The 24,668-nt window shown below is 38.8% G+C and overlaps 1 protein-coding gene across 12 annotated transcripts; it reads left to right on the forward strand.

Annotated features, from left to right (window-relative positions):
• FAM168B (family with sequence similarity 168 member B) lies at nucleotides 1-24,117 on the forward strand. Of its 12 annotated transcripts, none has more exons than XR_013922459.1 (9): nucleotides 1-203; nucleotides 6,767-6,847; nucleotides 9,841-9,924; nucleotides 14,291-14,433; nucleotides 14,903-15,080; nucleotides 16,408-16,537; nucleotides 17,903-21,487; nucleotides 23,364-23,637; nucleotides 23,967-24,117. XR_013922459.1 is itself a non-coding variant. In XM_080349369.1 (7 exons), the coding sequence occupies exons 2-6, from the start codon at nucleotides 6,778-6,780 to the stop codon at nucleotides 16,518-16,520; spliced, it is 588 nt and encodes a 195-aa protein (XP_080205495.1). In that variant the 5' UTR covers nucleotides 1-203; nucleotides 6,767-6,777; the 3' UTR covers nucleotides 16,521-16,537; nucleotides 23,364-23,836. The 12 variants fall into 12 exon arrangements, 2 of the variants coding, with proteins under 2 accessions (XP_080205495.1, XP_080205494.1); XR_013922460.1 differs by lacking the exon at nucleotides 23,967-24,117 and adding an exon at nucleotides 23,153-23,228 and having other exon boundaries at nucleotides 23,364-23,836; XR_013922466.1 differs by lacking the exons at nucleotides 23,364-23,637; nucleotides 23,967-24,117 and having other exon boundaries at nucleotides 17,903-18,998; nucleotides 20,187-20,296; nucleotides 21,311-23,043.
• The last annotated feature ends 551 nt before the right edge of the window (nucleotides 24,118-24,668 follow it).

Here is a 24,668-nt window from a genome sequence, read left to right on the forward strand (position 1 = left end):
GGTGCGCAGTTGTTCGGTGCGGCGGCCGCGGAGCAGCCGGAGTCGCCGGCGGTCACTGTCCCCCCTCCCCGCGCAGGCAGCGCCCGCCCGGCCCCGCCCGCCGCCCCGCCTTCCGCGCCCGCGTACGTACGGCCGCACGCACACACGCAGCGAGACAGCCAGCCAGCGACGGCCGAGACGCCACCACGAAGCGCCGCAGCCCGGTGAGTGCTAGGCGCCCAGGCCCGCCGTGGCCGCGGGTGGCGCCGGCTTCCGGAGCCGCTCCTTCCTCCCCGCCGCGCCCGGCCCGTTATGTAAGGGAGCCGGGCCCGGCGCCTCCGCGGCCTGTGCCGCCGGCCTCACGGGCAGGCCGCACCGCTTCGCGGCTCCCCCTCAGCCACCTGGGCGACCCCTTGTCCGGCAGCAGCGCCATCCTGGGCCCGGCACCACGGGCAGCCGCTCTCCGCCGGGCGGAACAACCGTTATCTTCAGCGTCGCTCGGGGGCTGGGAGGGCTCCTTGTAACAGGTGTCCAAATGGCCTTTAAACGGCGGCAGGTGATGGGCTAATTGGAGAGGGAGCCGGTTCCCAACCGCCTCGCCGCACCTGTGCGAGTAGGGCCGCCGGCCTCTCGTCCCCTTGTGTTCTGTGTTGCTGCCGGGACCTCCACTTACCTGTGTGGAGTAGGTGGATTTTGAATGCATGGGATGTCTGTAACGCTGTTTTATTGATGTTTGCTGGAGATGGTCAGGTTGAGAACTTCATAAAAATTCAATGTGGCATCATGAGGGGATTAGTCAATCGCATTTTCAAATAAACAGCATCAGTAGGCTTCCACTGCATGTGAAAGTCTGTGTGTGGCTTGCATGTTGTATCTGTGAGCTGGAGGAAAGATTAGAGTTTTGGTCGTCTGTAGGTTGTAGGAAGAGTTGTGAGACAGAAAAAAAAGCCTGGTGTAAACTGTACTCTTAGTGCTTTTCTAAAATGCTTGGAGCCAAACCGTAAACACCAGCCAAACAATGAATTCCATGCTCTGAGAAACATAAAAGTTGGGGTTTAAGTAAGGGGAGGTGTACAGCTCTCAGCATGAGAAGATCTGGGCTTAATTTGTTCTTAAATGTTCAGTAGCACTCTGCATATTGCCTAATTTGACTAGACTTTCTGTCTGCTCTAATATGATTTTACTGTAAGATGCATCATTGTTAGTGTCATAAAACTTCCATGCTCATATAACTCACGCTTCCCGACATGTATGTTCGGCGTAGTAATTACGCACTTTATCTTTCAGGTTAACAAGTAGAAGGAATTAAGAGGCTTTTGGAGATTCTATCTCAATTTGGAATTTGTGATAGTTTCAACTTATTTTAAAAAGGAACATGGTATAAACTGAAAATGAACTTAATGATAAAATTTACCAAGAAGCAGATCTTCAGGATTTAACTAAAAAGTTGTGAATATGATTCCTTCACATACTGAAATTTTATTCTTCCAATTTGATTTTATTTTCTATTTCTCATAGTTGATTAACTTCCCCTAAATTTGGCAATAGACAGGCATCTAAGATGCTTACTGTGAGGAACTGATGGTTTTGCTGCACTATTCCACTTCTTTGAAATAACAATGTATGTGATCTCAGAGTTATGCAGGAGGTGCAAGTATTGGGGTTGACAACTTCTACCCCCTTGTGCAGTAGCAACAACAGAAATCATAGGCTTTGAGAAATGCTAGGCCATTTGTTTAATTTTTCTGAAGAAAAAAGGTTTTGTTAATGTTCTGTTATGGGTTTTTTGTGTTTGTGTGTGGGTTTTTTGTTGTTTCGTTTTTGGTTTGTTTGTTTTTAGAATAGAACGGTGCCACTAATGTACAAATGAAGTTGGTTCATGAGCAGGATCTTAGTATTAAATTTTTGGTAAAGGTTTTCTTTCTGTGAATGGCATGTAGAAGTAATTCTGAGTCTTTAATATATAACTGTATTGTTTCTGTTTTTACTGATACTGGATGCAAGTAGTATTGGTGGTAATGTATGTGTATTTCAACACAAAAAAACCCCATAATAAACCACTAGTAGAATAGGCTTACAGATGAGAATTGTAGTCATTAGAAAGGATTAAAAAGTCTAAACTGCTCTATTCCTTTGTAGTCTTAAAAATAATGCATGCACACAAAATGTAGAAGGGTGATTGCAAGACTCTCATTTGTTCTCATTTATGACAAGAACATCTTGTAACTTGAGCAGGGGAGGAAGACTTGCATGTGAATGATGTTTCCAGCTTTGCATATTACTTTATGTATGAACTTTGGGCAAAGTTGTTAGTTGTCCTTCTCCAGGCTGTGGTTCTACAACTTCAATCTGTATTGCAGCTGTCCAGTCCTGCTCCCTTCCTTACATTGGCACTGGGGCTGTTTTAGCCATTTGGGGATGTGTTTCAGCTCTCTCAAGCTGGTAGTAAGAAAACATAGGAAACCTCTGCCCAAAAAGCTCCAGCAAAACCCTGTATTTTGCCAGCTGATATAGCTGGTGTAACTTACTGAGGAGTAAGGGTGCCACTGCTGTCCCTGCAAAGGGAGCGGGATTGTTCTCCAGCAGCACGGCAGTTCTGTGTAAGCACTGGTTCCAGCTCCCCAGTAAAATGCAGTGACCTATTTTGAGGTCTTGGATGAATAGAAGAAGTATGTACTACCTGCAAATACCAGTGCAGTGTGGGATGTGTTGGTTTAGATTTAGGAAGTCTTGAATGCCTCCTGATATAAGCCCCCTTTTTTTAAGACTTAATCATGACAAAAGTGCCTGTTATTTGGCCTAGAATTTGCATCAAAGGGCCTATTTTGGTGGCTGAAGTTTTAACAGAACATAATGCAACTGCTACTTTAATCGTTGTGAATTATTTTCTGTGTTACTTAGCAGTGGAAATGACTTTTTTTACATTACAGACTGCTGGGCATTTAGGAATTGTATTTTACTTCTATTAAGCTTTGACTGGAAATCAAACGGGTTAAATGTAGAGCATTACCAAGATGGTCCTTAACTTTGTTAAGGAATTGTATTTAAGTGGAAGCTGGGTTGTTTGTACAGTTTCATAGCAAACAGCATTCTACATGTATTCCAGGATGGATAGGTGTTAAATAATGAGTTCATGTGAGCCTGCTTAAGTTCCAAGAATGAAAATATTAGTGGACCACAGTAGTGTGCTTTAGGCAAGGTACTTGGAGATACTTCTCCAGCTCTTGTGATGGAGTTGTCATATAATGAGCACAAAGTGGCATTCAATAGATCTTGTTCTGATAGCGTTTCTGCACAACTTTGAAAATAAATAGTAAGAAAAAATACCTGTTACAAAGGAGTGTGCAGTTTGTTTTACAGTATTTGCATAGATCTGTGTTTTTTTGCATGTATCTCTGTAAAATGGTTTTTAAAAGAATTTCTTAGAAACATTCTCTTTCTGAGTGCAGCAGGAAAAGCATGTACAAAAGCGTATCTAATTCGGAGTACTAGAGCTTCAGCACTAGCAGCAGTTGGCCTTTGTGCTCAGCTTCCTGAAATGTGGATTTAAGAGGAGGATGATTGTCCTGGTATCTGTCCCAAGATAAGATGTAACAGGCTTCATCAAAACCGAGTTTGTTTGTCAAGAATGAAAGGTGAAGCATTAGTGCTTCCCAAGCATGCTTGCATAGTCTTTAATTGGAGCATCTTTAATTTACCTTCATTTCAGCTGAAAGAATTAGTTGGGTGTAATTTATATGCAGTTGACTCTGTGCAATTTATATACAGATGATGCAGGGTAGACACTTATGTACATACACATTAATATGAGAATGCTTTGGAGGGAATGCCAACAAAAAGGTTGAAAGGCACAATCCTTTGGGTTCACTTTATAGTAGTTTCCCTAGTGTTTGATGTGGACTTGAAGCGTTACAGGGAAGTGGACTGCAAGGTTCTGTATTTCAGTATAACAGATGCCCTTCCAAGTAAAATTACAGTAAGACTGGGATGATTGCAACCACTGGGTAATACTATATAATTATACTTACATGTTGGGTCCTTCAGAGAATACCTGAAAATAATTATTTTTAATTAGAAATGATCTGAAGTTTGTCTGCGTTACAAAAACTGTAAGCACTTTTTGTAGGCTGGTGGATCTCTACTTGTATTTCAGTGGTGAAAGCAGAAGTGGTGGAAGTACATACCTGTTCAACCAAAGGTGAAGTAATGTGTGTACAGATTTTGAAGTATGGATGCATTTGAAGTGGAAGTTGACATTGTTTCCAGTAAAAGGAGCTTGCAGGCTCCCAGAACCATAGATTTTTCTTTTTTTCTCCTTACTTAACTGGAGTTCCTGTCTCGTACTCTACTTCCTTGGACATCAAGTCTTGAGTTGTCCTTTTCTATTCATTTTCTGTACATTTTCAGCTTTGTGTGGCTTCTGTTTAAGTTACCCCTCAGAATGTATGTCCTTGTGTTCTTCTGCAGTCATTGACTACTAATACTTATGATACTAGTGGGGTGTATATATCTATATATATCTATATATAACACCTTGATATTCACAGAATGTTCTTGCTGGTTTTCCAGTCCTCTTTCTTTCTTCTCATTGCCATTCAGAATGATGAGAGGGTTACAGACTTCTTTCCTCCTCATTGCTGTAGAGATTGCAAGGAGGTGCAGCATCTTTCTAGGGATGTGGGGTGTGGGAGAGTGCTGTTGGTATTGGAGTGGGAGAGGATATGCACCTCCCTGAAGCCTTTTACCCGCAATTCGGAAATGCTGAGACTGAAGTGAAGGTTGAGACTCTTAAGGGGTTTTTTGAGCTTAGAGACAAAATGTGACAAAATCAATATTGAAAGAGGAACAGAGATGCGAATGAACAGGGAATGCAGGGAAATACTAAGGGAACAGGCTCATTTCAATTATTTAGAAATGCAGATACACAGGAGAAAGTACAGGAGAAAAGAACAGACTTGCTACAGTGAAGTGTTAGTCCAGTAAAATATGGTTCATTATGGTACAGCAGAGTTAATGCTACAAAACTCCACAGGGCTTTGATGGAAAAATGGTTTATACTTGAAGATGGCTGGTTTGATATAGAACATTTCCAAAGAGATTTGTGTCAAACTGCTTTTTTTCAGTGTTGGTCAGGTGATTAGAACGTGCTGTTTGGGGGAACTTTCTTCGTACTAAGCAATGTAAATGGCAGGTTGTTTAACTCATTCTTAATACACTCTGTTGTCGTGGTATGTAATCAAATATGAAGCTGGAAAAAATAAAAGTAGTTCTGTTTAAGTTAGTATTATTGCTTTGTTTGTGTGGGAAAAGTCCAAGAAACTGGTGAATCTTGTAATTCTCTTACATCAAGTTTAAGTGTTTTGTGAAAGCTGGTGATAAACTTTGACATCATTTACTTTCTGATTTCCTAATTTGGCACAGATCTTCCTTTTACTTCTGTTGTGTACTAGATGCTGCTAAAACTCCAGGCACAGAGCTGTCTTCAGTGTTACTTTAAAAAGCAAACTGCTTATGGTTTAGACAGTCACTTAACATAGGTTTATTAGTGCAGCTATACTGATACAGTTACCTCAGATTCCTGCCCTAATGCATTCTGTAATTAAAGTAGTGGACATATAATTATGACTCTTGCTTCATAAACTTTATTTACAAAATTCTGTTAAATTGTGTTAAGCTGCTGAACACACTGTTTGAGTAAAACAGCATCTCAAGATGTAGAGTAGGAAGTGACTCAAGTATCGGCTATTAGCGGTTAATAAGAAAGTCTAGTTTCATAGTGTGCCTTCCTGTCTTGCTGTTGGAGGCTGTTTGTGGTGAAAAATGACCAGTTGAAGGGAGAAAACTGGTAAATCTGTAACTATATGCTGAACATCAGATTACTGAAGATATTTGGGTTAAAATACAGGGAATTTTTTTCTAAAATATTAGAAAAGCAATTGCGAACAGTGCTCTTGTAAGAGGCATGTGGTGGGCTTGCTTGTGAGCTGTGCTGTAGTGATCTGTATTTGGGCATACTAGGAAAATCTGAGAAACAGCTTCGGTTCCATTTTATTTTTCATGGTGTTTACTTACAAGATTCTTTTTAAAACTGGGGATTTGTCTTTATTCCTGCCAGTGATAGTAACTGTAGGTGCCTCTTTGTGTATACAAAATCAGAAATGACTGGACCCAACTGTGAGCTTGTCATAGGCTCTGAAGAATGTAGAAGCAAGTAAACAAATGTGAGCTAGCTGTCTAGTACAGAAAGTCTTTTACCACTTACTTCTGTAACACTTGGGCTGTTGACAGTGAAGGAATTTGGTGCTGGTAAAGGACCAAAATCTCAGACTTAAAATGCCAGCAGTAATAGAGCACAAGTATTTGCATCCCTTGGCTAGATGCTTCAACGAGGCAATGGGAAGAATCAAAGATTGATAGATGGTAGATGGATGATAAGTGATTTATAGATGGCATCGGAGAAGTCCAGCACAGGTGAACTCCTGCAGTGGGTTCTGGATTTGCAGCCATGGGGATGCTCTGAGGGATGGAAATATTTTGAAAGCATGTTCCACAACAGGGAATGTTTCATTCCTGAGACATTTTCTAGCCAGTTGAGGGCTGTGATGCTTTGAAACTTACTTCTGCTTGTAGCTACAGTTTCAAGGTTGATGAGTAGTTGAATTGCGGCTTTTCCCTCTGATTATTTTTCTTCCAATATGCTTGCCCCCATTTCCAGTTTTGCTTTAGTTGCTGGGATTTCAAGCTTTCCCTATACTAAAGTATTTTTTTTTTTCTTTCCCTGATTCAGTTACTGGAATCATGAATCCTGTGTATAGCCCTGGATCTTCTGGGGTTCCCTATGCAAATGCCAAAGGAATTGGTTATCCGGGTAAGTAACTCTGTTTTTTAATGAGTTTATGTTACAGAGATCTTTGTTACTAATCAAGAAGAAATAGTCACTTATGAAGGGCTTTATGTATTATCTGTTTGGGGATTTTTATTTTTTTTAATTTAAAAAGTGACATTTCAAGAGTCAAGTTAGTTTTCTGTTGTATTTCTAACTTCAGTATCTCTGCCAAAGCAGCTTATTTTAGGAGCTCTAATAATTACGCTCTGCAAGAACAGGAGTCAGTCTATTTCTGCTGCTAGTTGGCTGGTGCTGTTAACCTTTCTATCCTCTAATTCCTGTTCCTCCTATCTGTTTTATGACTGCCTGAAGCATGACATCAAAGGTGGGACAAATAAAACGACCAAAAAAATGTTTTTAAAATAGAAATCAAATATATTTCTTGCTTTCTCTGCTTCTCATTTGGCGTCAGGTTTCTCACCAGGGTTTTATTCCCCTCTCATCTCCTAATGTATTTGTGAGCACGGTTCATTTCTGATGTCCCCATAGTTCAGAAGCTGGATAAGGCAATAATTAGATTTGGACAGAACTTTTTAGGAAGGCTGAAAAGAAGCGCTATGTGCCTCCATGAGACATTTCAGGCAGTGTTTCTTGAGTTGGTCTTTTTTTCCTGATATCTGTTGTGTAATTTTATAATAACTCAAGCAGCAGTCATTTACTAATTAATATCTCCATATAGTTATTTCTGTATTTGTAATTATTGGCTTTTACAAGGCTTTCTTTTGCTTTAGATAAAGGTTATTATGAATTATTCAAAGATAACTTTGTAATTTTATCCCTATTCATTTTCTAAACACAGATTTATATAAACCAGGGTTTCGTTTCTACTTATAACCATTTACATATTGCACTGAAGCTCTTGTTTATACTAAGCTAAGTGGTACCTTAAGTTATTTAGGAAGATATACTATTTTAGATTGATAAATAGCAGTTTAAACAACGTTACAACTTCTAGTATTCTGCTGTTATACATATTAGATTACATATTTAATTATGCAAGTACTGTATATTTTGCAGTCTTCACTTGGTTGTAAATTAGCATAACTAAAATACGTGAAATTGAGGTAGAATTGTTATAGAAGTGCCTTAATGTCATGCTACAAGTTGATCACTCAAAACTCTTCCTTACAGCAGTTGGTCAGTTTACTGTGACCCTTGAATTCAGCTTAGTCAATAAGGTCCGTGGGGTCACACTGTTACAAGTAGTTTGCTGAGCTGCCTGGTTTGGGCATAAAGATTGTGGGATAAACACAAAACATGTTTTCTAAAATGAAAAGTAGTAGACTTGCATTTAGGATTTTTTTAAAATCTACTGCATGACTAAGTCTCCCCTGTTTGCCTCTCCTAATTTAAAAGCTACAGATTCTCCATTCAGAGACATTCAATTTACATGGCTTGCATGGTAATGAACATATTTCCAGGTGGAATGTATTATTTAAAGGCACTGTATTTCTGAAGCTGTTGCATATTTAATAGCTGTTTATATTACACTACACCTATTTGAGGTTGTTGGATGGGTTTACGGTAGTAAGTAATCAATATCCAAATGTTCTCACATAGGTAAGTTCTGTGTGGAAATTAAAACTGCTGCTTGTGGTAGTTACGTTTTTCACAGATGACTTTTTTCTTAAGCAGCTCAGAGTGCTGTACTGTGGAGCTAAACCTGTGAAGAAAGAGTAGAGGGCTGAAAATGTAAACCGCAGAAGTGGTGTTGCAGATGTGTAGTCAGTTTGAATAAGGTGTAAAGCTATACTAAAGTTTTTGACTTGCAGCTTGTGAATTTGAAAACTTAAGAGCTATTTACACTTGGAAAAGTTGTTATGGATTGGATATGTTATTTTTACCTTTGATTTTTAAGCCTAATGTTTTTCTTAGCCTTACCCATGCTGGCCACCTAATACTAGTGCCAAGTGTATGTCACTTGATATGTTTACAGAGTACTTTACAAAACTAAATTGGCATATGTAGTCCTGAGCTAAGGAATTTCTATTGTTAGGAGGAATTGCTAAGGACTCTGGGATTTATAGCAAAATAGAAACCCTCAAATTTGAATAGCGGTGTAAAACTAGCAGCTTTAAGCCTGACAGTGAATATGCAAATAGTAATTGCCTTTTATCTGGAGAAGTTGAAATCTTTGTATGTTGATAACAAATGTGGTAGTAACTCTTTTTCTAAATACAGACATTACTCAGTTTTACAGTTTAGAATAATAAGTTCCTGGAAAAATCAATGGCTGTGGTTAGTTCAGAAATTTCACTTATTACAATCTAAACAAACTTTGTATTTTTCAAGTAACTGTAGCTTTTGCTAACGCTTTTCTGTCTTATGCTGGAGGCCAGTATATTGCAATTTTAGTTCAATCATAGTGGTTCTTCTGTTCTGGTATAGAAGTGTTTACCTATCATTTTGCCAGTACCTCAGTGAATCACTTGTTACTGGTAACTGTCATAGTACATGCCTGAAACCAGTGAGCTTGTTTGCTACCTGAGTGTAAGAACAAATCTGTGTCAAATGCAGCAAACATTTTAGACTACCTAAGGTTGCTTTGTACTCTGTACTTGGTATATCTGTGATCTGAAGAGTCAGAGTCACTGTGACTTCTAGAGATTTATTTCTGCGAAAAAGTATCTTTTCTTCAGATAAATGTTTTATGTGCATCAGATCATAAAACTCCGTGGGGCAGGAGGGTTCAGCAGTTGCACAAAACTTAAGAGTCACTTGGCGAAGTTTGAGATTTGCTGAAACGGGGGTGTAAGGGAGAATTGCATTTGTGACTCCTTAGCTGTTCCTTCCATCCACCATTCAGCTGCTGGTGACTTGGGAGCAGCCCAGTGTCTCAGTTGAGGAGGTATGACTGAAGGCCATCTGTTAGGTCATCTTAATTAGGAGATGTACAGTGAAAATCTTTGAGAGTAAAGTCTAGTTAGACAGGGCAGTTAGTCTAGAAAATAACTTTGACATATTCTTTCTTCTAGCTGGCTTCCCAATGGGCTATGCAGCGGCTGCTCCTGCCTATTCCCCTAATATGTATCCTGGAGCAAATCCTACCTTCCAAACAGGTACGTGTAATAGGTATGTCAAAGCAGTAACCTGAAGTTTGGAAGCTGTTAGAACCAAGAAGGGAAGGGCTTACAATAACACTTACACTGCGGGATAAGCTTTACATTGCTTTGAATATGACTCATAAGGAATCATCTGATACATTTAGTATAATCTTGTCTTATACTGCTTTCACCTTCGGAGAAGGGAAAACTTGACATTTTTGGCTGTTATTTCTATATTTCAGGCTGATACTTGAGGATTGTGTTACATTTTTCCCTCACTGTTTCATTCTTGATTCTGCTTGCTTTGCATCCTCCTGGTTGTTTCCAGATACCTGTTTTTTCTTCTGTCTTCAGAATTCTTCTTTCTCATGCTTTTCTTGAATTAGATCTCTTTCCAAGTTCACCTTGTTGCCTTCTTCCTGCCCTAAAAATTGTCTTCCACAAACTAGTTGTCTAGAAAGCCTGGTTGCTGGGCAAAACTAATTTGTCTGTAGTGGATATTGGAGGAGGATTTGGGTAACTACTCATGCGTGATTATCTTTCAAGAGAAAGGGAATGTGATGAGCGTAGGAAAAGGGAGACAGAAAAACACAGACAAGAGAAACCAAAGCTCTCACCTAAGCTCTTAGGTAGTCCTGCTTTCACTAATAGATGATGATTTTGATGTATTAATGATTGAAACAAAACAGAAACTGGTAGCATTTAGTTTCCACTTAAACAAGGAACACACATCTGATAGTATTCTTCCTGTGCTTACTTTGCATACTAAGGAATTTTTTACATTGTTCTGTTAATGCAGATCTGGGCCATCTTCAGGAACTCTTTCACTTGTGTGTTTTATGCCAGCTTTTCAGAGACACATGTGGTACATAAACAAATTTGTCCCTGAATGTCCTTGTTTAACTTATGGGGATAGGAAAGGCCACTACTGGAAATTGGGAAGCTGATGTTGTTGAAGCCTATGTGCAGTATTGAAATTCAGTGTCTGTAACATGACATTTCACTACCAGGAGACTCCTGTAAGATGTGAAGTCTTAATCTCTCTCTCAGCTGTAGCTCCAAGTCCTGAATGCTGTGTTCTAAGATGAGTGATGGTTCTATTGCACAAAGGAAAACAGATTTTATTTTTTAATTTTGCAATGAGACACTATGACAAGCGAGGAAGACTGATGACAGACTGCTTAGAAATGCATCTCTTCCCAGGGCTGTGTGTTGCTCTGTTTGATTTCTTAAAAGGGCATGGCAGCAATTACTGAGGTCAGAGAGAGTAAGGTATCTCAAATGTTTGCCTGCAGAACCTGTTAATAGTGTGCAGCTAATTGTGGAATGCTCTAGTTGTTTCAACCTGTTTATCTGTTCAGTTTGCTGCTTAGAGGCATAGCGAATGCAGAACTGATTTTGTCTTGTCTTTGGTCTTGCATTGAAGGCAGGGAAACAAATGGATAAGTTCCAGTAATTTAAAACAAAAACAAAAAAACACACCAAACCAAAACCAAAACAAAAAAACACCACGAAAACCCAAACCTTTGGATAGGGTATTGCCTCTGTGCAAGTACCACATCTAGGGGGTAGCAGCTTGCATTTGCACTGAGTTGCTTAAGAACTTTTTTGAGCATGATGTTGAAGCAAGATGAGTTCCCATCAGGGGTATAACGCATGGGAATCGAAACCCTATGTGGGCTTTTCTTATTGACTTGTATTACTTACTAATACACGATTCAGTTTCATGGTGGAGATTACCGTAGTGGTGTGTGTCTGCCTTCTGTGCTCCACTGTGTATAACATCAGATTCCTGCAGTTATGCTAAGAAGTAACTGTAATTTTTGTTCCTAGGATCAGATAACTGAAAGGTAGTTCCAATCTCATTACTGGTTGTAGTTTGCAAATCCTACTGCAGGAAGATGAAGATTTACCAAATCACGAGACCAGTGTTTTTATCCACTTGATTGTGTTTTTTTCCTCTGTGTCCATTATGTTGTAATAGAGGGTTATGGTTTCTGGGAAAGATTCTTGACTTGGTAGACTTAATCATGTTGCCAAATTATTAGTTTGTGTTGATTAATCTTGGAATATATCTTATGTTATATAACAAAGTTAGAGTAGGAATTTTTTCACTTTTATGTGAAAAAGGGATAAAGACGAATAGAAGTTGTTGTTTGCCATTTTCAAATATCCTTTATTTTTTTTAAAGCTAGTACTACTAGAGTCTTTATTGCTGTTGAATAGAAAAATAAGCTTTTATTTCAGAAGAAAGAATAATTTTTAGCTGCTCTTTAAGCTGTGAACTAAAGTTCAAAATGTCTGGCTCTTCTAATTCAGGCAGATGAAAACTTGAAGTACTTTGTCCTAACAGCCGGGGCTTTAATATTTTTATTATACGTTCTGATGTAGCTGCTTGTTTGTGGAATCAAGGCTTTTGTAAATTTGTCTCATGCAGCAGTGTTTGAACATGCTGTGCCACTGTTCAGAAAGAATACCTTTTTACAAGTAGCTTCCTTAAATTTCTGTGGTTTTGAATAACCACGTGGTTTACTTTTAAGGTCTTTGCTCCCTCTAAGGAAGAAAATAATGAAATGGGAAAGCAGAATATCTCTTGTACAGATGTACCACTTTGTGATAATGGAAGTTAAATATCCTGTGCAGCTGTATCAGTGGCTTTTTAGAATGAGAGTGGGCTTGACTGAGGACATAGTTGTGGTTCACTATGGATGCTTCAAGTTCAGCATTTTGTAGCTGGCTTATTCAACAGAAATAGCTCTCCATACTAGAAATAGAAGTTACTTCCTCAGCACAGTCTCTTTGTCAAATACTTAAGATCTCTAAAAACAAGACTTCAGACTAAGTGTTATGATAGCTTTCTTTAGTATCTGTAAAAGTCATCAATTCTATCAAAAAAAGAAAAACATAGTAAACCTATTTCTTCATTAACATAAAAGTTTTCAGTTTGAAGGGTGGAATGAAATTGCGAAGAAGCTCGGACTTCTGCAAAACGAAGGAAGGTCGTCTGTCATCATGCTGTCTGCACAGACTGATTTTTCACAACACAAATGCCAGTGGTCTCTCTGCTATGTGGCTTCAGAGCTGTTCTCTGGATTGAAGTCAGCATGTTCTAGACTTGTTTTACAGTTGCCAATTCCAGCTAAATAGTCATTCGGTCTGTGGATGTGGCATCTCCCGCTGTGGTGGACCTGCAGAAGACTCAAGGTGGTTTCAGCATAGCACAGGCACAGGGCTTTGGTGCTTTCTCCAAAATAGGTGATGCTGGGTGCTTACTACCCAGAATGTTATTACTGGTGGGTGCTGCTGCCAAGGTGTTTGTATTCCCACTCTGGCCATTGAGCCATAGTATAAACATGGGAGTGTAGCAGGCAGCAGCAATGGTGCTTTTCACACGTTTCTTCCATGCCTCATCAACCTTGTTCTGTTCTTCTGAGACCTTGTCTGGTGAGGGCAGGAGAAACTATGGAAGAGCTGTCTTCAGGCAGGGTCTGAGCCAGCAGCTGCTACTTGTCCCTGTAAAAACTGAACAGTTCCAAGCATTTACAAGGCAGACTGATTTTTGGGGGACTTATAATAGGAATGCCAAAGGAATATTTTGGATGGCATCTGTAGTCTTATTGTAAGGTATACAAATAATTCATAAGTGATGATGAAGGGTATATCTACGTATGTAATACACAGAAAGGAGATTTAAAGATACTGAAGTGCCTTCGGAGTCCCATTTGCAGTTGCAATGAACTCTACAGTGTTTGTGTTTCAAAGGCGTAGCCTTTCGTATTTATTTTACCCAGTTCAAAAAATGCCAAAATGCAAATATGAATAAATGTAAGTTGAAGTGGAAGATGCAGATTGTGTCTCTCTGTTCTCTGAAAAATCCATCTGGAGCTCTCTACATAAGTCTCTTTTTTGAAATTAAGCTGTTCCTGTGCTGCCTCTTCTACAGCAGGTAACTGCAGGATAGTTAACGGTTACTGTATTTTGCCATTATAATTTGGGATGCATTCAGAGCTGGGCTAATATTGGCATGTATGAAATCCTCCAATATAGGAATGCTGCCTAATGTGCTGAAGCCAAGTATTTAATTATATTACTGTGAAAATACAAATCCACTTTTTAATCCCATATCCATAGATTTGAAAAGAAAATGGTGCAAAAATAGAGTTAACTTTTCGTGTTGACACAGTGAAGTATTTAGGTTTTGGACTGTTATTGGTATCATGTGAATGATAGAACTTGTGCTGGGATTTTGAGGCTAGCCTGCGAAGTACTAACAGGAAGATTAAGGATTTTGGAAATTAAGAACCGTGCCACCCTGACTTTAGAAAGCAGTGTACTGACACTCATTTTTCCTGTTTTTAATGCAGATTTACCTTTGTTTCAGGTTACACACCAGGCACCCCATATAAAGTATCTTGTTCACCCACTAGTGGCGCAGTGCCACCGTATTCTTCGTCGCCGAATCCCTATCAGACTGCTGTGTACCCAGTTCGAAGTGCCTATCCACAGCAGAATCCATATGCACAGGTAAATAAACAAAACTAAAAAATTGTCACACGTAACAAGGTTTATCCAGTCTGCTTAGTTTATTTGGATTTGTCAGAAACTTTTGGTTCTTTAGCTAAAAGCAGCTGAATAAAAAATAAAGAAATAGTGAGAGAAGTTCTGTGATAGATTAATATAATAAAAGATACAAAATGAAGGGAATGAATAAAGAATGAGCCCTTTTTGTTGAAGGCATAGCCAGTGTTGGAATTCTAAAAAGGTTTTGGATTTGAATGTTATCCTAAATGCCTTAAAAGGGGGCTGAATGTTAAAATTTGCCAATGAAATGCAGTTAGAATAGTTGAAATGAGTGTTTTGGCTTCTACTTTGTAAAAACATTCCATCTTTAGAATAATGCTTTTGTTTTATGATACATTTATGAAAGAAGTTATCATTTATCTTTGCCATGAGATACCCTGTAATGACTTAATTTACTCCTTTTCTCTAACAGCAAGGCACTTATTACACACAGCCTTTGTATGCAGCACCACCCCACGTAATTCACCACACCACAGTTGTGCAGCCCAATGGCATGCCAGCGACGATGTATCCTGCTCCCATTCCACCGCCCAGAGGGAATGGTGTGACCATGGGCATGGTGGCTGGGACTACGATGGCAATGTCAGCAGGTATGCGACTTGTAACCCTCGTGTTCTCTCGATGAAGCCCTCAGTTTGAGGCAAATGTGGCTGCATTACAAAGTTGTGATGCCAGATATGTGCTTGGCAGAATTGTGAAATCATTTGGATTAGAAGGGAATTCTGTGGGTTGTCTAGTCCAACACCTTCAAAAGGGATCCAGCTAGATCAGGTTGAGTACTTGTTCACTGATATTTTGATCATCTCTAAGTATGGAGATATCACATCCTCTTTTCAGATACTAGTATTGTGGTAAAATAGTTTTTTCTTTAAATCTGTATGGGATTTCCCTTATTGTGCGTGCTTTGCTTCTCATCTTAGTGTTGAGGATCTAACGTCCTCTTCTCAATACATTCCTCTGTGTCTAGTTGAAAACAGCAGCCTCTTCAGCCTGAGGAACACGCAGTGTTCTCAGCCCACCCCTCATATTGCTGACCTTTGTATGCTGAAATATAACATTTTATGTGTTTACGCTACCTGCAGGTCTTCTGTGTCATAGGCAATGGTTAGGGATGTCAACTTCCTCCTGCCACACTCTTCTAGTGGTGGTGTTTTGGAGAAAATGTTGTTTAACAAATAATGAAGACTCATCTGTGTTCTCTGAGGGGGTGTGAAGCTTCGTTACTCAGTGGGTGTTAATGTACAAAGAAATGTCCACATTCACTCAAAGCACGCTCAATTCAGTAACCTAAAAAACAAAAGCCGTGAACTGGTTTTGATTCTGATTTTTACCTAGCCAAATTTATCATTAATTTGAGGGATCTCAAAACTAGAGAAGTTGTGTGTCACAAACTGATCTAACATTGGAATTTCGTATGTGGGAAAGCTTGTCCCAGGTGTTTGTTACTGTTTCTACAAAGTGCTGTAGACCAAGACTGTTAAGATCCTGCTATCTTAGCCTGTTTATTTCTGAAGCCCCTTAGTCTGTAAAAACCTATCTGTAATAATGCAAACAAGAACTGATTTATTCAGATTTATCAGTCAAGTTTATCTCTACCATCAAATATTGTTATAGCATGTAAAGCCTGCTGTGGGAAAAAGTTTTGCAGTGAATAATGCTTATGTTGCAGGGTTTCTGCTAGAGCTATTTTTGAGTAATGAGTATCTTTGTGTGCATTGGACTAAACATCAAAATGATCTCCCTGTGTAAATGTTTGAAGGAAGGTTGGGGTTGCAGTCTAAAATAATACTGGTCATTTTAAATCAGAAGATGAACAAGCTGTAATTGTTTTTAAAATTAACTCTTTTTTTTTTTTTCTTTTTCTCTCCCCTCCCTCGTTTCATTTCTCTGTACTGGAATTTGTTCTCTTCATCCTAGGTACTTTGTTGACAACTCATTCCCCAACTCCAGTAGCCCCTCATCCAGTTACTATGCCCACATATCGGGCTCCAGGAACACCAACCTATAGTTATGTGCCCCCACAGTGGTGATCATCCTGGCAGTCAGTGTAAGTTACCAATTTAGATTGAAAGCAGTTAACGTTTCTTATAAATGACAGCATTGCAGGTTCTTCTGGGGAGATTTTTTTTTGGAAGGTAAGCGCTCTGAGATACTTCTGCTGTATTCTAATTGAGTAAGAATACATAAAAATTATTGCTTATGTAATAGCTGTTCCTTGCAAAGGAGAGAAGTCCTGTTGGACTTCTTCAGTGGTCTGTATCTTCAGAAATCATGAGTAATTTTTATTGTTCATGATTGTTGAATATGAAACAATGAGCCTCAAGTTGGCTTTATTAAAATACATCTTGGACTAATTGTATTCAGTATTTTGAATTTATTGGTAATTCTTGAGTTCAGCAGTACTGTGATTCCTGAATGAAGCAATGTGTGCAACTTCGTAGTCTTGCTTTTGATTGGCTAAATATTTAGGCAAGGTAGATGTTTTGCCTTGCTCTGAGAGTGAATCTTTCTCGTAAGCTGCTGAAACAAATACACAACCTGGAGTTTTAATTTCATATATTTGCTCTGTTTCAGAGAAGTCTCCATTCATACTTCTTACAGTCAGCACGAAAAAATTGTTTCTAGTGTGGCCCAAAATTTAGATCATGGGTTTCAAGAAAAGGAGTTTGATTTTGAAATCCTCTATAAAGTGGGATGGATTTGGGGGGCATAATTTGCATCAAACTGACACAAAGCCTGATGTTTTAGGGATCCTTGTTTATGGGTTGGTTTTTTTAGCATAAATTGAGAACAGCTTCATTTGAAATAAGGACTTGTCAGAACAACTGAACAAGAAATTTTTACATTTAGTCCATGACAAAGTTAACTATGTTTTAACTTTCTCTAGATTTCTGTTTCAGCAATTAGGAGTCAGAGTTCTGTGATAACAGGTGACAATGTTCCCTTTTAGTTAAGAATAGAACAGCCATTTCTCATTTTGTTGTGATGTTACATACTGATCTGCAGATCTGAAATGTTTCACATATAATATTTCATTCAAGAGTGTCATATTACATGATTTGAGTGCAAAAAGTGAGAATTTTGCTGTGACTAAACTCATGACTACTGATAAATAAAATTAAGTGTAAAATACCTTTCTAATATTGCACCTTCTACTTAAGACAAAACTTCTAGTGAGGATAGAAAGCTGGAATGGACATGACAGGAGAAAATCGATGCAGTGAATTTTTAACCTAGAAGCCTGTGGATTTCAGTGGACTGGATAAATGCTAGGGTAGCAGTATGGAATGTGAAGCGTCTGTTGTGTGTGCATATTGGTGTGGTGCATGCAATGGTAGAATGTTCTGCCACACTGGCGTAGTATTTCACATAATTGAAAATATTTCCTACCTTTTTCCACCTCTTAACATAGGTTTGAAGATGGGAGATATGCAATCAAGAAATTGAGGTTTAAAAGTTGGTGCTGAAGCCCTCATGCCTCCAACCAGGACTTTCTTCTGAATGCTTTCAACACTTGGCTAAACACTACTAATTCCTGATCACTGAAGAATTTCCAGTGCTGCATATCTTACATCTTGGAACTCCAGCAGTTAGTCTTAAAGCAAATCCTAAATCCTGTTTTGTGGACTGTCTTGCAATTTTTTAGCTAATTATAATGATAAAAAGGGAGTATAAATTTATTCTGATCCATATCTAGTTGAATGCATGTTAAAACACAAAAACAAAGCTTGCTCAATCTACCTGCAGTGACTGATGCAAAAACCATCATATGCAAATCCAAAGGAACCGAAAAGTATTTTACAACTTGTATCACTAATGCACTGTTGTAATGTATGCAGGGTCTTAAGAGGTAGAATCACAAAAGTGAGTTTCTTTATAGAATACCATAATATACATTAGATAAGTGCTTCAGCCTTTTTCAGGTTGATGGAGTTGCCAGTTTAAAAGGGGCATATTTTTATTTAAGTGATGTATTATTTTCAAAATCAACTACTAAATTGGAGTGACTGGAAAATGAGTCAGACAAGCTGTAGAAATCCCGCACGCCATTAGTTTACTTCATACCTTTTCATTTTCATTATATGGATTCAGTGTTATACAGATGTTCTTAAGGATCAGAATGAAACGACAAAGGTAATGCTGTGTGTGCCAGTAAATAACACAAACTTCCTTGAGGCAAAACTGGCTCTTAGGAATGGTAGGAGGTGATTTCACCTGCGTAATGAATTGCATGTCCTGGGGAGATATATATCCAGTACTATCTTTCATATGATGCAAGATGTGTCAAAGTGAGACTGCCGCGCAGACTTGTAGAAAAACACTTTCTTTTAGTTCGCAGTTCAGGAAATCCATGCTGTTTTTCCTAAAGAATGTTGTAGTCAGTTGAAAATGTATGTGCAGTTGATGCGGCTTGCTTTCCTGACACTTGAGAAATGCTAAGGCTTTCTCCAACAAACAGGAGGAGTTCGGCTGTGTGTTATTCTGAGGAAAGCTTGTGTGCCTGATGGGTATGTTAAAGGGGAACAAACCATTTTAACACAATTTCCTTGTTAGCTACTTGCAGTATGAACTTTGAATATGCTGTAGAAGGGCTGTCAGAAAACAGAGGTTTCAAATATTCGTTATTTTCTTTTCCCCCCTAAAAATATTTGTAATTGAAGTAGGAGCCATTTTCTCATTACAGCATTTGGATGTGTTTCTTAGTATTTTCTTGGTAAATTGCACTTGGAAGCACGTAAAATAAGACTGACTGCAGATTAGCATTTCATTGCAATGAGGCATTTCTGATATTCTTTCTTGCAACTTCAAGTTTTAAAAAGTACCTCAAAGCAAATGCTGTGGGGATAAAGGGCTAGCCTTAGAACCCATTTATATACCAAAATTGTTATGCAGGAGATTTTAAATTTTTAAATTTGAATATTGCACATAAAATTGAGGTTTTTCTTAAACCTCCTTGACTTACAATTCCAGAAAGACGCAATTTTCTTTTTTTGGGTACATTCTGCCTGCAATAAATTATGCAGTAAATGGTTACAAAATGTTGTTCCCTTTTAAGCGTTTACACAGAGGTATATCAAGCTGTATTGTTCTTGTAGGTTAACTTCCATTCAGAAGGAATTTTTTTAAGTTCTGTATCTAGTTACACTTTGTTTTGGGTCGTTCAGCACCTACACAGATTTGGCAGCTACTTCAGGGTAGCATCAGTGCTGAGTTAACGCTGCCATTCCAGTACTCTGCCCCGGTGGGAGGCTTACGTACCTTTATAACCTGTTGGTGGTTAGAGCCTTCAGTAACTTTATTTTTTACAGTAAGCACTCTCCATATTTTGTACTTTTTTTTTGTTTTGTTTTGTTTAATAAAGTCTAGGTTTATTTTGCATGAATCACTGTCAGTGGACGGCCCCCTTATTTCTAATGCCTTGAACATAACTGTTGTTGGAATAAGTACTTTAAACCTTACTCATGAGCACTTACTGCAGCTTAGGGATTTACATATGTTTTTATATGGAGCAGAAAATTACCCCAGACAAACTTATTTGAATCTGTCTTGCTTCATTCAAGCCTGTTTAACAATTCCGTTTGTGTAGTAGATTTGCAGCTCTGATTAGTCAAGTGTGCTGGAGACTACAGTGAGCATTAGTACAGGCCATTTGTCCATTGTAGCTAGTAGAGAGTGACTTTTTGTTGTCTTCACAGGATTTTCACAAAGAGCTGAGGTATGAAACAGTGTGCTGTGTGGGGAGAAGCTATAAAGAACAAGCTCAAAGCTTTGCTGTCTCCTGTCTTCATCACCCGATAAACTAAAGGTTTGAAAGTCATAGGAGAGAACTTTCATAAATGCTGCAAGACGTAATTAGTTAAGGAATGAATATAACTTCTATATACTTGCTCTGACTTCAGATTTCTAAATGTCATCTCAGAATTGGTCTCTGTTTAGTATTCCATAACACTTAGGCAGTCTCACTTACTTGAGCACTTTTTCTTCTAAGTTGCATTATGGGATTCATCCACGAGGGGGACACTGTACCTTTTTTAAAAGGTACTAAACCTCCCAGTTTTCATCAATTGTAATCTGCTGGGAGGGTGGAGCATGTCTCCAGTAGTTGATACGGAAAGTAACCAAAAGCACAGTGCAGGGGAACGGGGGGAATATGTGTATATATAACTATCTTAATGGTATTTTGTTGCAAATAGTAGAAAGCATGGATATACAACTGCGGAGGGGGAAACTGTACATCTTTAGGCGTTTACACAGTGAGGGTCTTATGAAACATTCTCTCCTGCTTTTTATATAACATTCCCTATTTAGAATTCCTTTATAAATAAATACGCAGTATGTGTTTGCACTAGAGCTCCTCAACAAATGAAAAGAGCCAGTGCAGTAGAGACATTTCAGATCAAGCTTCTCTTTAAAAAAAAAAAATTAAAAAACTACACACACAAAAAACAACCAAACAAAAAACTTTTATGGCAGCTTTATATGATTAAAAGCAAAGTACTACTTTAAACCTGGAACTGAAAATAACTGTTGCAGCAATAACAGAGAAGTCCAAGAATTTTTTTTTTGTAAATTGAATTTCAGGTGTTGAGTTTTGATAAAGTATTTTTTAAAAACTGAGGTAATTCCCTATGTCAGTAACAACTGATGAAAATGTCTTTTAAATGTAGCAGCAGCAAAAGAAAAATGGTTAATAATTGGCACCAAAAATGTATAGCCCTAGTCAGTGGTGTGATGGTTATTAATGAAACACTAGGAAGGAAAACAGAGAACCTGCTACTAGATCTTGCTTATGCTTGTTGTAACCATCTCCTGTTTGAAGTTCCTAGGAGACGTGCAGGAATGCTGTTCAAGAAAGCTTCTTTTTGAGTGTACTATGCAAGTTAAATGCTTAGATGCGGTGGTAGATGGAAAAAACCCCCTTTATTTTAGTTGAAGTCCTTCCTTGTATTGCTTCATCAACTGAAAAAAAAGCCAAGCCAAAACACCGCCACCACCTGTAAGTACCACCATGTCATGGTGTTGTTTGAGAATAGTTCATGGTACAGAGTTGTATACCAGGGTACTCGACATTGACTACTCTTCATGGAGTGTTCTGGCTTCACTGCTCCTTGGGTAGTGGTGCTACAGAGCGAGAGATGGTCAAGATTGACTTGGGATCATTTCCCGGTGCTTAAGCGTACAGTATTATACACCATTCACTTGGGTTTAGAACATGTTTTTGCTTGAGTAGGTAAGCACAGCGATCCGATACCACCATTTAACTCTAGGCTTAAACTTGTGCCAGAGAGTAGTAAATACCATGTATGTGAAACCTCCCATCTTAGGAAGGTGCACAATATAGTGATGCTTCAGCTGAACTTGTGTGGAGGAGAACAGCTATTGTGGTTGGTGGCTGGTACTCTGCAGGTGCCCAGGAGAGGGTCTGTGCAGTAGCTGGTAGGAAACAGGCATGGTCATGTCCAGCCTTCTCCAGGAGGTGTCACTGGCCGACCTCGGTGTGTTGGAGAGTCACCAGCAATCCATTACTCCTCATGTGCAAGTGTTTGTGAGCACCTCTTCAAAAGACACAGATTTAAGCTCATTCAGACTGTTCTCATTAATATGCGTCAGCTTTCTAATCCTGTATTTTATCAACTCTAAGCTTCCTGCAGAGACCCTCAGATTTGATGAGGTAGAATGCCAGCTGCAGCAAAGTTAGGATAGTTTAGTGCATCAAGCCTCACCAGGATTCAAGTTCATTCTGAGATCTCTGAAGTAGTGAGGACTCCTTCAGGAGGCTGTGTACACCTTGGTTTGGGGGCGTTGAGAGGAAATAAGATGTGTTTTGTAGACGGAAGAGAGAAGAGGAAGAGTGTTTATCTGGGGACAAGGAAACCTTTTCTTGTGTGAGTTGAATGTAACACTGAAACATCTGAATTCCACAGGTAGTAAGGGTCCATTTGTGATTTAAAAAGATACTATAAACAATTTATGGGCTCTGAAGTTTCAACATCAAGAAAGTGAACATGACTTTTCTAAATTGTTGTGACTTTTGGGCACTTAGCAGGCAAACTGGGAAAGCTTTTTAGCTGGCTGCTGTACAGACTTGTTTTAAGTAGAATGGATTTGTTAGTGGGTTTTTTTATTGTAATGCTATTATTGGCTGCCCTCATGTCTAAGATTTGAAAAAGTGAGTGCATGCAATGGAAGTACAAGAGGCCCCAGTAATAGTTCTCCATGTTTGTTATGAAATAGACACAGGTTTCCTTTTTATGACTTTTTTTAAAACTGTCTTACAAACAGTTGTATTGGTACTTTTTTTAAGTTTAGGTCAATGTTGTCTTCCAGAATAAGTTTTAAGGCATCACTCACTCCTGCATTGAACTATCGCATCAACGTAAAGAGTGGAGATTCCATTCTGAGCCAGTTCAATTGTGAAAATTCATACTTTTTTATTTTTTATGCAATTCAATGAGTAGATGAGCTCAGATTTAAATTCTTAAAAGCACGTTTATTGTAACAAGAATTGTTATGTATTAATACTTCAGTTTTCAATAAAGATTGACTTGTGTTGCTTATTGTGTTTTTCTTTTCCTACTGTCTTTGCTGACATTCTTTTAGAAACTGTTCTGTTCCTGTATAGCTTTAGCATTTGCTTGATACCAAATCAATGCTGTTTCAGAGGTAACAAGCCTTGAGCAGAAAGCTGTTAAAAATTGGAGTGTTCGCCAGAAGGAAAAGCATGGAGTAGGTGTGAGGTGTGGATAACTACCCCGTTTCTTTAGAGTGTGGGTGGCTGTTAATGACACTCCTGTTAAAATGCATCTATATATATATTTGGAGGGGACAGGACTATAATGCTTGAACTAACCAGCTATTTTGATTTATTGCAGGTCTCCAGAAGCAACAATAACTTACCTGGTAATGTTCCTGTGAAAAGCAGTGTGTGTGGAAGAGGAAGGCGTAACATCAATAACTGCACTGAACTGTAGAAAAGCATTTGGGTTTTGAGATTATTGGTACAAGTGGTTTTTGTTGTTCAGTCAAGTAGTTCAGCTTCTGAAATAGTAGCCAAGCACTAGGAACCACGTGGACAGACTTCAGTGTGTTTTACCTCAGGTTAATTGCTGGTCAGTCATTCTGGGATCACTTTTATGTTACAAGGAGGTAAGTCTGGGGTTTTGTTTGCAGGTCATTGGAGCTGATGAAAATGTGTAATTCTTAACCAGTGGGTTGCTGGAATCTGGGAGTGTGTGAAAGGGGAATGCTGGTCTTTACAATGATGCTTATTATTGTTGGGTTAGAGGGATTCTGGTGTAGCTGGTCTGGTGGTCCTGTGTGGTGACAAATTACTTTTTGCTGTATCTGACACTCATAAGAAGGTGGTACTGAACTTCTAAGTCTGTATATCAGGTTTCTTGTGTGTTTGTTTTAAATGTGTCCATGGAACTACCAAAATGGTGGATCATTAATGGCTTAATTTTTCCTCTTCCCAGATTGATTTGCAGTGGCATTGTGATACATACTACTCTCCCACTTACTTGCTGGTGAGTGGCTGTTAGTTATTTGCTACAAAGGTTAGATGCAATTATAAGAATTGCCCTCACTTTAGAGGTAGTGTTGAACACTTGCTAACAGCCAGAGCCCATTCCAGAAAAGTAACTGCTTACTTAGTGATTGTCAGAAATATGACAAGAAGTGCTGAGTTTCAAGTTTTCCTGTAACTATTTATGGATGAAAAGAAGTTTGCTTCTTCTAACATGTTGCTGTAGATTCTAAACTCTATAGCTTGCTGTAGACAGAGTCAAGTAACAGAAATAGTTTTGTTGGTGAGTTCCTCTGGAACTGGGAGTGATGTACTGATTATTATTTAGCTGGAAATTTTCCTTTGTAGGAAATGTCAGTCGTAGTGTTGGGGTACGAAGGTGTTGCTGCATTACATGTGTAAAACATCTGACTTGTGTGGGGACCCTAAGTGCTTTCCTGGATTTTGTTTCAAAATCCATCAGGCTATTAGCTATCCTGTCGTAGTGATCCAGAATAGAATGGGGGCTATGGGACTATTTTTTTTTTTAAATTGTACAGCAGTAAGAGGTCTTTGGTAGCTATGGGAAATTGTATTGTGTGTGTTAGAAGGAGCAGCAGACCTACAGCGTAGACTGTTGAGCCTCATGGGTACAAGTAACTCATAGCTATAG

This window comes from Nesoenas mayeri, assembly GCF_963082525.1.
Source record: "Nesoenas mayeri genome assembly, chromosome: 9".
NCBI lineage: Eukaryota > Metazoa > Chordata > Aves > Columbiformes > Columbidae > Nesoenas > Nesoenas mayeri.

Bases quoted from the DNA above. Each gene is read 5' to 3' on its own strand.
- FAM168B (XM_080349369.1), top strand. From the start codon at position 6,778: ATGAATCCTGTGTATAGCCCTGGATCTTCTGGGGTTCCCTATGCAAAT. The intron at 14,434-14,902 runs GTAAATAAACAA...TTTCTCTAACAG, and splicing joins AGCAGAATCCATATGCACAG to CAAGGCACTTATTACACACA. The intron at 15,081-16,407 runs GTATGCGACTTG...TCTTCATCCTAG, and splicing joins TACGATGGCAATGTCAGCAG to GTACTTTGTTGACAACTCAT.